Source organism: Punica granatum, chromosome 8 (genome assembly GCF_007655135.1).
Source record: "Punica granatum isolate Tunisia-2019 chromosome 8, ASM765513v2, whole genome shotgun sequence".
Lineage (NCBI taxonomy): Eukaryota > Viridiplantae > Streptophyta > Magnoliopsida > Myrtales > Lythraceae > Punica > Punica granatum.
The window spans coordinates 17,451,783-17,464,558 of NC_045134.1; the positions used below are offsets into that span (position 1 = coordinate 17,451,783).

Sequence of the window (12,776 nt, forward strand, 5' to 3'; positions counted from 1 at the left end):
CTCAGTCGGTCTATCCCTTCATCTTAAAAATTATCACAACTTCGTTTTGAGAGGCCTAATTATATATATATATATATATATATATTAAGGTAATTTTGTCCAGTGAGGCTTCACGTCAGAGTTCCATTATAGGCATTGACGACGGGGACCATATTGGTGGACTGAATGCTTACATTTGGGTCATATTGGTGCAAAATTAGTTGAGGGACTAAAGTGATGGCTCGGTGAAAGTAAGAGGATAACGGTGATAATTTTCTCTTCTTTTCCCATCTCATCTTCTTTAAAAAAATATTTTTTTGGATATATGAGTAGCTTTCGGATAATTAAATTTTGGTCTCCATTAGATATATAATGTTAGGAATTCAAAACGATTGGAGATATATAGATTATTCGACCAAATTTGTAAATTTCATTTAAAGATTCAAAGTTGGAATTTATATTTGATTTAGATATAAATGGGTATCTTTTAATTAGATATCTGATTTTTTTGTCTCTTGTTTACATTTAGTTCGATTTTATTTATCAGAAGATGTTGATTTTTGTGGTTATCTCAAAATCATATTGCATCTATATATATATATATATCTATATGTATATCTAAATCTATATAGATACGAAACAAGGTACAAGGTTGGTCCAACTAGATGGCCCTAGAACGGTTCGTTTTTTAATGTAATTTTCTCGATCTTTTGACTTTTTAAAATTTTAAATTATCTTTTATTATGAAATTAGCAACAAAATCTTTCAAAATTATTTTCGGTTAAAATATTCCATTTAGAAAGATCGAAAATATCACAAAATCTTTTGGGTACTTTGGTGATCTCCAATTGAAGACAATATGAACTTTCTGAATAGATATTTCAAGGTTTTTATGTTTTATTTTCGGAGTTATTTTTAATAAAAGGTAATTTTTTATAGATATCTCATCATAAAATACTATTTCTTGATTTCTTTTATTTTTATAATTTATATAACATAATACATTGGAAAAAATGAGAAGATTTTATTATATGTATAGATATTATTTAATAAAATTGAATTTTTTAAAATAAAAATTAATATTTCATTACATAAAGATTAACATCAAAATAAGTATATATTAGTATATATTAATACACAATATCAATATATTAATATATGACCTCAGAACGCTCGGTTTCTGAATGGAATCAAATAAGTATATATTAGTATATATTTTCTGAAGGGAATCTTCTTGGTTCTTATTTATTTATTTTTATTATCAGAATTACTTTTAATAAAAATATTTTTTTATGGGCAAATTACACAAAAAAACCTAAGTTTTGTAAAATGTCTCAGTTTTGTTCTAAATTTTGTTTTGTAACAAAACAAACCATAAGTGTTCTAAATTATCTCAAAAATGACATCCGTTATAAATTCCGTTAATTTTGCATACGTGGACTGTTAACTTCAGACATAAATCAATAAACAAATGAGATAGGTTAAATAAAAAAATTCAAATTTTCAAAAAGTCTTAATTTCATTATAAATTTGGTTTGTAATGAAAAAATCATATGTTTTTGCTCCTAAAGTCGGCCCCGGTTAGCATCTCCTCTCATGGACCATTTCTAAGAAACTTTTAAAATATGTATTTTTTAAATTACAAATTAAAATTTGAAACAAAACTGAGACTTTCCTGAAAACTTAGATTATTTTTGTAAAGAAAAGAGAGGATGATAAGATGATATTTTGTGGGTCTCGTGAAGCCCCCATAGGTAAATAGACGACAAACTTATCAAAATAGTAACGGCAGGTTAAATCGGAGACAATTCTTAAAACATGTGTTTTTTTGTTACAAAATAAAATTTAAGACAAAACTGAGACGTTTTACAAAACTTAGATTTTTTTTTGTAATTTGCCCTTTTTTTAAAGACATCTCATCATATAATCTGATTTCCTGATTTCTTTAATTTTTATAATTTATATAACATGACGTATTTAAGATAACTATTAAGATTTTATTATATGTACAAATATTATTTAGTAATCCTGAATTTTTTAAAATAAAATTACTTTTAAAATCCAATTTCTTGATTTCTTTAATATTTATAATTTATATTACAAAATGTACAGGAAATAAATGAGAAGATTTTATTATATGTATAGATAATATTTACTAATCTTCAATTTTTAAAAATTAAAATTAGTATATTTCATCACGTAAATATTAACATCAAAATAAGCATATGTTAGCATATATTTTGTAAAAGGAATTTTGTATTTAGTTATTTATATTTTTGAAATTATTTTTAATAAAAAATATATTTTATTTCGATTTTTTATTTTCAATTTTTTTATTGTAATAAAAAAATATTTATTTATATTTTCGAAATTTTTCAAAAATCAAGTTGCTTTTACTTATATAATTTATGCTTTAGAGAAAGTATGATACAGTTTGGTTATGTATACTTTTTTTTTAAATCTATTTAAATTTTATAGTTTTTCTCACATATCCCCTAAATATATTGATATGATAACTTATTCACAAAAGACACTAATAAATACCATAATTCATAATTATTATTGATTTTGATTATTATTTTATATTCACAAGTTCAAATCCTTTTAATAAATTTTTTGTTTATAAATTAGCGCACTGCACGAGTCTTAAAACCTAGCAAACATATACAGTAATATCAAAAGTTACACGCAAGTTGGACATCATAATGACTCTTTCATCCATCAGGAACTTATAGACTAAATGAAAACGTATATATGCTGGTCTCCAAAGGAAAACTGCATCTAATTTAATTGTTCAGATTTAATACTAAAATTTCAGCACTACCGAAAGAAAAATTGAAATTACAACATGGATATTTCAAAAACACCATGGCTATAGATCTAATCCTTATTGGTCATGCATGGAGCCGGTCCTAAATATTGTTTAAGTTCAAATTTTTTGGTGAAATTTTTTTATCAATATTGTTATGACTAAGTACAAGAGTTTCAATTTACATAGATGAAGAATTTTCCCTCCCAACTCAAGCAAAATTAGAATGGTCAGAAGCATTATGAAAATATAAATAAAAAGAAACATCTAGGTTGGAGAATTGACACGGTCCGCCTCAATTATCATGTTACAGATATAGTCATTATGTCCGTAAATGCGAACTCTATTATGGACAGAATTATTGCAAAAACTCCACAAGTTTATTTTAGGCAATTATTAATCTAGAAAAAAAATATAGGGAACGGATCGCGGGATGGCAATTTCTGTCGTTAGTATCTAAGATGGGAATTTCCGTCCAAAATCTGTCTATCTGATATGAGACAGATTTTGGGACAAAAATTTCGGTCTCAAACATTTAGGACAAAATTATGTTCCAAAATAATTTTATATTCCAATCCCTTTCATTTTTAAAATAGAATGATAGGGATATCACATGGAATGGTATTCCGTCAATAATCTTAAAAATGGGGACGAAATATTATATTACTAAATTTATCTTTATACGGAGGGATTTAGGGGTGAATGGTAAGATGGTTTTAGGAATAGAATTTTCAGCCCTGTCGGTTTCATTACATAAAAGTATATAAAAAAGCAAATAAAATTTAGAGCTCCAATTAAACTCCAATTTGTCAGTATGAGCGTCTTCCTCATTTTAATTTAAAGATAAAATGTAAGTTTATTCTATAAATTATCTTTCATATTTTTAATATGATTCTTTTTATTGGCGAAAATGATACCTTACATGGATATAAGATATATTATTATTCTATAATAATTTTGTGTAAATATTTTTGGTTAAAAAGCACCAAATTTTTAATATTTAGTAGAATTATTATTCTATATGTGAAACTCACTAACATGATTCGTTAGAGCGAAGGTCTAGGGATCGTAGTGTTCCTCTCCTGGTAAATTGAGATACCTTAAAATTGACATGACTTAAGATATCAAGGAACGAATACATGCAAAGTTTAATGGGACATTTACGATAATTGATATATATAGTTAATGGTAGAGACTCATAGAGTTATATCGATCCTGAATTGAGATTATGCTGCAACTCATTGATGCTCCAACCCATAGAATAAAAGTCGCTGGAACTAAGACATTCATAACTTTGCCAATGGTTCCAACAACCGACAAGCTGTGGGAAATCTCAATAGCCGAACCCAGAGATATGGGTTCCTGATAGAAGAGAGGGTAGAGAAAGAGAAGGGGAGAGGAGAGGGCGGAGAGAGGGTTGGTCTTTTAATTTAAAAAAAACCAAATTAAATTTGGAGCCCCAATTAAATTTGTTCTGCGTTAGCTTGTATCTCGGTGACAGCACTAGTACGGAGTTGACAAAATTTACCTGATTGAAAAATTTTGGAATTTTTTCCTTCAATTGCAATAAAAAAAATAGTTATTGTACAAATCGTGCAAGTCGATAAAAGGTTTTGCACCAGTGGAGGGATTTAGCCTAACTTTGTCAGAGGATAACCTTGTTTTTTATGGATTTATTAAGCAAAAGAATAAAAAAAATTGATATATTATTGTATTCCTTCATGTTTCATGGCAAACAGATAGTTTGTGCAAACAGTGATCGAATTTCGACACATATACGTAAAATAACTGATATATACTTGACAGAAGCGAGGACTAAATAAAATTTGGTTTTAAATACAAATTTTTTTGCTTGAAGTGCGTTGTTTGTTACTCTCATAAGTTTTAATAGCCCACTCAGACAAGCATTTTCTTTTTAATTCGATCAAAAAAACCAGAAGATTCTTGTGCGCACCCGAATTTTAATCTCGTTGGGGCACGCATGCGCGCTCCTATGCAACGCGGATTGGGAGTGTCCACCTTCTCAGGGACGCGCGACGGACGCACATGAGAAAGAGTCGCCACTAACTGTTTACGATTCGAAGGTCCAGAGCCGGTGAGTTGCCCGGGTCTAGGGGTATGGGATATACCTAGTATGCTAAGGCAATGGTATGTACGGAACCGAAAATTCTGAATTCGGGGGTTCTATTACATGTGGGCTTATATCCCACACGCCCTTTCGGTACTCTAGCTTGCTAGGCTTGCCATTTTATTTATTTACCGCATGATTTAGGGTTGCACTTGACTTGTTCGTTTTGACACCATAAATTCGAAGAAACACTCCGACCATTCATAATCCGATCGGAATTTTTACATGAATGAATGTACAATATAAACCCTTACATTGTTCTCTCAAATAAATCAAAATACAAATTATAATGACTGAATCCCAATTGGTTCACGTTCGTTCATTATTCCACTCGTGCTCACCGTGTGGTTTGGAAAAGACTGAAAATTAAATTAAGATGCGCACTCGGTGTATGGGGGCATTGGACCCCGTGATCGACGGTTAGAGACATTGGACCCGTATAAATCGTATTCTAAGGGTTCTGACATGAACCGCAACAAATCAACAAATAAAAGTGGAAAACAGAAGAAAACTGATAAAAACTGATATAAACAGATAAAAACAGACAAATAACGGATAAACAGACAAGTGCAGACAAGTTGTGTATTAAACCGAATTTACGTGACTTAGTCAGTTATTAATCGGGGTTACTTGGCAAACAATCTCCCTACCCTAGGTAAGCAGATGAATGTGCTAGAATGCAATTCTTAAGTCAACTATGTGTGTGAGTTTGTTTTAAGACTTCACTCTGCAAATGACACTAAGATTTCACTGAATACGCCAAACTCATGTTTTGACTCTTGATTTGAAACCTAGAGTTCTGCCTAGCCATTATATAATGTTTATATAAGCAGAGTGAATGATTAGTCTGGTTTTACACGTTTTGTAACAGAAATAACAACGCTAACTACCGAAACTACGGTAAGATGACAGAAACACCGAAAGTGGATGAAACGAGCCATGCGAATAAGACTCGCACCCGAATGAGCTGCCCTTTCCTATCCATAGATCAAGGTGTTTCGACCTCTTTAATTCCTAGAATGTCGGCGAATCACGAAACAACAGTTATGCCCTTTGGTTTGCGAATGTGTAAGAGTTAGTAAAAAGTTGAGATCGCGTGACATGAAAGGGTCTAAAGGACTCTTGTGTGCTTCGACTTGAGCCGCTTCAAATTAAGCCCGGACTCGAGTCAAAGTGCACAAATCCATCCTAGACATCGACTCTATTCGTGTTACGCGTCTTGGCGTTTTGAAATTGTGAATGTTAAAAGGGCATTTTCATCGGTTCATGATTCGTCTAGGCGTTTATAAATTGATAGCCAGTTCATACAATTTTATTTAAGCTGAATGATTTAATTAACCAAATGATACGTCCCATTTCCCGTTTGTGGAGTGGTTTAGTGATTGAGATCTTGAACCTCAATCGTTATGGATTAATGAGATGGTTGTTCGAAATTAACGCGCCTAACATACAAACTAACGCGAAACTAATGATTAAACGAAAAATGTAATTGCAATCAATTTCAAGAATCGGTTTTAAAGAGATCGAGAAGGCCATCCTCGACCCAAGGGAGGTCAAGGGGCAATTGGCCACCCTCCAAGGAGGAAGCCGAAAACCTCCTTGACCAGGCTTAGGTCACGGATGGTCTCTCATATTGGTTTTGACCGTTTCTTGCATGCATAAGACATCAAACACGATAATAATGCACATTTTACAAAGCCGATGCCACCATGTTCTTGGAGATGCACACAAACACAAAATACAAACGCAAACATGATATTTAAAGGAATCGATAAAACGGCGTCGGCACGGAAAATGAGGTAAATCGTAAATGCAATAAACATGAAAATAGAGTTGAATCGGGGTCAAGGGGTCTGTTTTGGATCTAGATTCAGTCTGGAGAGGGCTGCATTGGACCAAAAAATCAGTGTGATCTGATCTATCGAATAGATAAAAGTTCGGTAAATAATTTTTATTCGGAGTTGCATTGCCCAGAAAAATATGAAATTTTTTGTAGGGCCTTAAAATAACATCAAGAACCAGTGGTAAAAATTTCAGCTCATTTTGAAGTCGGATGGTTCATGAGACCTATTAAAATCAGACCGAAAACACCGAAATGACGGGTAAACATTTTTTATCTAGAGATCCAGTGCCCAGAAAAATCTGAAAATTTTTGTGGGGACTTAAAATAACATCAAGAACCTGTGGTAAAAATTTAGCTTATTTCGAAGTCGGATGGTTTACGAGACCTATCAAAATCAGACCTAAAACACCGAAATGACGGTAAACATTTTTTATCTGGAGATCCAGTGCCCATAAAAATCTGAAATTTTGTGTGGGGACTTAAAATAACATCAAGAACTTGTGATAAAAATTTCAGCTCATTTTGAAGTCGGATGGTTCACAAAATTGCTCAAGGGCCAAACTAGGGATCTAAGGAAAAGCATGTGAAATGAGTCCTTGATACCCGTCCAACACTCCAGCAGTAAACACACATACAATATGTCGATATTTACATACAAAAATAAATAAATAAATAAATAAATAACTTAGAACATGGAAGTTAAGTCGAATCAGGTCCGCCTTGTTACTCCACTGTCAGCACCCCGTTTTGGCTCACCCATTCAAGTAATGCATATCAGCAATGATTCATGCCACGACTTGAGTATTGATACAAAAGAAGGCTCAACAGAGCAAGAAATCACTATTCACCCTCAAGTTAGCAGAGTCATGCGGATGACATGGGCAAATAGCAGAAGAACTTCCTTGGTCATCAAAAGCCAACAAAGTGACTAGAGAGCTCAACAATGTCCAAAACCGGCATTTTCAGTATATCATATGGACAATCTTATTTTTCGATAGTTCGCTCGACCATCGGAAGATAGCCAATATTGGACTCCAAAAATCCACTCCAATGCCAAACATATGAAAAGTGTCTTCAAACACATTTTGCGTATCATTTGCTCTATAAAGAATAACTTTCTGTATACAAACAACTTTTTAGTAGTAGTCCAAAAATGTCGGTTTCTCAAACAAAAGTTAATTTCAAATGTCAGATGCGGCCATGCCCCACAAGCATACAGAGCATGAACAGTGCTTTAGATTGTCTCTAGGAAGTCACACAGACACTTCAAATGACTTCCGAGTGACAAAACAAGCATACCCCTCTTCTGAAATGCATAATCGGAGATCGGTCTGACGAAATAACGACAAACGAAGTTAACCCTGTATTGCCCTGAAAACTCCAGCGGATAGACGCAATTGGGCAAAACAGACAGTAATACCATTTTCAGTTTCCCGAGTAACCTATGAGTAGCATAAAAGGCCATTTTCAATGAAAATCCATATCCGGATGTCTTCTTTGGGGAAACTTGACGCCGGATGCCTCCTTACACAGTGCTAGCCTTCCCAAGGCTCAATGTGCAATCGTCGGAATGAATCACACAACTCATCTAGACCTCCCGAGCAGTGCTTTAAAGGTCTCAGATGTACTTTTCAAGTCCTTAGAGGTCCAATCTCGACAAACAGAGATCATAGTGATTTTCGGAGTGCCCAACCAACTCAGAAAGCTATTTGAGAAATCCACTTTCGGCCCTCTTAGGACGTCTCCGGCTCTACATTTGCAATACCAGCTTAAGGGTCAACTATTCATTCCAACTGACAATGCATATCAAAATGACCAATGTAGAACACATATGCAAGATATGCTGCTAGAAACGGTTAACTTCACTCTGAGCGCTTAAAATGAGCAAAATCGGCTTTCGAGCCTCATGACCACACGATGCATTTTCTCACGAAAAATGCCAATCTTGAGCTCATTTGAATCGTTTTATCGCGTACATTGCCGATTCGACATTCAATTTGAACCACGGGCCTCGAACGCACGATCAATCGAGATTCAAGCTTCCTCCCGACTCACCTCCAACTCAAGCGGGACCCACGACATCTTTTTCCCCTTTGCTCAAGACAAAGCAAGCCAAGTTGCATGCAAAATATCTCGCTTTATCCTTCTTGCACTCAACCATCACCATCCATGCATTCAATGCATTTGGCTTTTCCCCATGAAGAATACTTGGATGACATTCATCCTCATCTTCATTAAGCTAATCGACTTTTGCTAAGCAAGCTCCATATTACACTTTGCTTTCACCAATTGCTCATTAGCTTTGCCTATATATTGTATAAAGTTCATTAAGCTAGGATCTCTCCTCTTGCATGCTCTCTCTACCATTCTCATTCTAGAAAATGCTCTCAACTCCATAGCTAGTAGCAGCAAGCTTCAGCACATCAAGACCGAAACATTCAAGCCAAAACCAAGCCAAATCCCTTAGGGCACGTTTGGTTCGCAAGATTAGAATAGACAGGGAATAGAATGGAAATTATGATGAAATTTTTGTGTTTGGTTGGAGGGAATAGACAGGAAATAGAATTATAATTTTGATGTTTGGTTGGGTTGAATAAGGAATAGAAAGAACAGGAATAGAATAAAAAGACAGAAATGCCCTTCATATAAATATAATGGGTTTTATAAGATAAATAGATAACTTTAATGACAATTTTTATAATTAATAAAAAATAAAAATTTTAAAAATATAAAGAAAAATAATTCTAAAAATTTAAAAATTAAATTAAATTATTAAAAATTGTGTTTATTAATAAAATTAATTATTTTAATAATGTAATAAGCATAATTATCTACTCCTTGATAATGGGTTTGTTTTTTGAAATTTTTTCAACTCAACTCAACTCAACTCCACTTATCTTCAATTCAATATTACAATCATTACTTTTTTTCATTTTTTCATTTTTTTAACAATTCAATTCAATTTTTAATATTAAATTCTCTCAACTATTCATTACTTTTTTTATAATTCAATAACACAATCATTACTTAATCACTATTTTCTCTCAATTATTTATTACTTTTTCATACTTTTTCTCATAATTCAACAATACAATCATTACAAACCAATTAAAACCAAAACTCAACTCAACTCAACTCTAAATCCAAACGCACTCTCATTCTTCTCGTCATGAACAGGAGATGAGCTCTGCTAATTGGCATGGCTCGTAAGTTCGAGCAAAATCAAGACAGATTCGCCGACACTCTCGTTTCGGCTTATTCGGAGGATCCAATTTCGGCAGAAGAGGTGTCCACATTGCTATATGTGCTATATCTCGATGCTTCTAGTTCTCAGCTTATTCGGAGGATCCAATTTCGGCAGAAGAGGTGTCCACATTGCTATATGTGCTATATCTCGATGCTTCTAGTTCTCGGTCTGTCATGGCATTTAACGTTATTTGGATTTTTAAGAACATAATATCCGACATGAACGGACGGAAACAAATGGGGTTGGAGTGACTTAAATACAACTATCCCTTTTACTAGACGTTCGTGATCGTGAAGATCTTAACAATTGAGACAACAAAAAAGAACAGTGAGTTTCTTCAAAAATACCACATTGCATGTACAGAAGTATCCCCTAATTTTCATCTGAGGTCAGCCTGAACTTGTGCTCTTTCCTCTCTTTTTAATCCGTCACCCTCCTACGATTACAACGATCTCATAAGGCCAGAAAATTGAAATCCTGCCGACGAAACAGTATGGAACTGCTTATGCTTCGGAGAGTTCTCCGCGGTCACTGGAAGACGAAACGGATTCGGGAGAGAACTCCTGGCTCCCTTCGTCCTCGGATGGCTGGGACTCATGCCTCGCAGCAGCCTGCAGGACACGGTTTTGCACATCGGAGGATGAAGGTGATGTTGGAAGGCCGATTCCGTTTGTCTCGAGTTTCCCGGCCGCAATCCAAACTGTTAGAAGCAAAGAATTGGATGGTGGTAAAAACCAACAGAACATAACAAAAATAAATTCTTCCCACAACATCCAACTGTTATCAGCCATTCAGCAGCAGCTGGACTGTCAAGATGTCTACTGCATACTGGAATCGGTAATAGGAATTCTAATGCATCTAAACGCACTCTTCCCCGTGGACATGATAGTTTTATCTTTTCTCAAATGGTTGCTCATGTACATTATAGCAGTGCCTTCCCTTAGCATGAGCTTTCAGATGGAAGTCATCTGTAATTCCTTATTAACCAGTAAAATATAGAGGAAAAGCTTAATGAAGAATAAATGTCGACCAAGACTTCAAATCAGAATCTTCCAACAAAAATAACAGAAGAAAGAGCACACAATGTCATCGAATCAGAACCAGTTCATTTCAGAAAAGGATACGTACCTGGCCAAGGCCAAAGACTCCAATAATCTGCAGAGTCTTTTCCCACTCTGAAATTATATGAATTAAAAAAAAACAATTAATATGAAGGTGCTCTCCCTCTCTATATCTCTCCGTAATGAGCAAAAAAATAAAGAAGCTGTGAAAGATAAAACACATACCTACTAGTGCATACAAAGCTGCAATGAAACCCTGTGAGATATATGCTCGCTCAGTAATCCAAACAAGAATGTTAAAAGTATGGAGGGAGGATTTATCTTTAGATAAACATCAGCATTGAAGACTCTCAAACTCTTGATGGCATCACAGTTTACGTTTCCAAAAGTTGCAACTTTTAAGCTTGCAAGAGCAGGCAGAGGACATCTATGAAGTTCGTGTCCAGGCACCTCCGCTGTACCAGGCCCCGCCAGTGACCTCAGCAGAAGGCTTGAAGCCTTGAACTCCAGCACCATATAGCACTTCCTCCCCTAGTACTCACCGCTTCTTTGATCAAGTTCTTGGCGAGCAGCACCTTGATAATTTATCATTGACGGCGTCGGGAAGAAGCTTCGTGTCCCGTCTCATGTCGTTTGACCATGTGCCCATGTCTTGCTTGCTCTTGATAAGATCATGCAGGGCAAGTGTTTTTCCTAACTTGAAACACTGAAGAAACATCTCAACGAACAATTCCAGGAAAAATTAAATCTTGTCCCTGAACTGAAGTATCGATTATCAGGACAAGCAAGCACAAGGTCACAGATCATGCATACTGAGATTGCCGTCAAGAACTATTGAGCAGAATTTCTTTTTGGACAAGTACTGATCATAATTGAGCATCGTCCATCAGTAGATCTTAAAAATGTAACAACAATCTATTAAAACAGTTGGCCAATGATAATCTAAAGCCATATAAAGACATGTCGCAGACATCTTAGCTACCACGCAGAGCACAACTCTTGACAAAACTAAGTATTCCATCAAAACAGAACTAGAGATTTAGGATGAAGAAGCATACCCAAAAGCAAACATACAGAGATTATAGAGACACAGAGAGAGAGAGAGAAAGAGAGAGAGAGACCTGGGCTATGGCACGAAGGTGTTGAAGAGCTCTTAGGGGAGGTTCGAATCGGGGAGCACGGCTGGAGCTCTGCTAGGGTTTTCTTCCGAGAGGAAATGAACGATAGGTGAGAAGTGAGGCTTTTATGGGATGGCATGCATTGTAATTATCGAAAGAAGATGAGGGTATTTTTGTCCATTCGCCTCCATTTCCGCATCCGGATAAGCTAATCCGGACCGTGATGGGCGGCACCCGTATTCCGCATGTAAACCGGATATGGATCCCGAGTCGGAATAGCTATTCCGCATTCCGTTGAACCAAACGACCGAAAATCTATTCCGTACGGAATAGTTAATCCATGCCCTACCTAATCCGGTGAACCAAACATGCCCTTAGAGTTTAAGTCGGAATCCATGGCGGTCACTATTTCGACTTAGATCCAAAATTTCTCAAACTCCATGGACCACATGTTTTGGACTCAAGGAGTTCATTTATCAACTTAGATTTTTGGTTTGAAGTCATTTGCTCATCATTTCAGGTTGATTCTTTCATTTCGGGTGAAGAATGTGCTCTTGGGTGAACAGTGCACCCACCGCACGCCCGTGTGCC

At 35.1% G+C, this 12,776-nt stretch overlaps 1 protein-coding gene across 3 annotated transcripts; it reads right to left on the reverse strand.

Annotated features, from left to right (window-relative positions):
- Positions 1–10,235: 10,235 nt before the first annotated feature.
- Positions 10,236–12,343, reverse strand: LOC116189198. Of its 3 annotated transcripts, none has more exons than XM_031518758.1 (5): positions 12,189–12,331; positions 11,610–11,773; positions 11,293–11,323; positions 11,135–11,181; positions 10,236–10,706 (listed from the first exon to the last, which is right to left on the reverse strand). In XM_031518758.1, the coding sequence occupies exons 2-5, from the start codon at positions 11,656–11,658 to the stop codon at positions 10,510–10,512; spliced, it is 324 nt and encodes a 107-aa protein (XP_031374618.1). In that variant the 5' UTR covers positions 11,659–11,773; positions 12,189–12,331; the 3' UTR covers positions 10,236–10,509. The 3 variants fall into 3 exon arrangements, with proteins under 3 accessions (XP_031374618.1, XP_031374619.1, XP_031374617.1); XM_031518759.1 differs by having other exon boundaries at positions 11,610–11,827; positions 12,189–12,207; XM_031518757.1 differs by lacking the exon at positions 11,610–11,773 and having other exon boundaries at positions 12,189–12,343.
- Between the last annotated feature and the right edge of the window lie 433 nt (positions 12,344–12,776).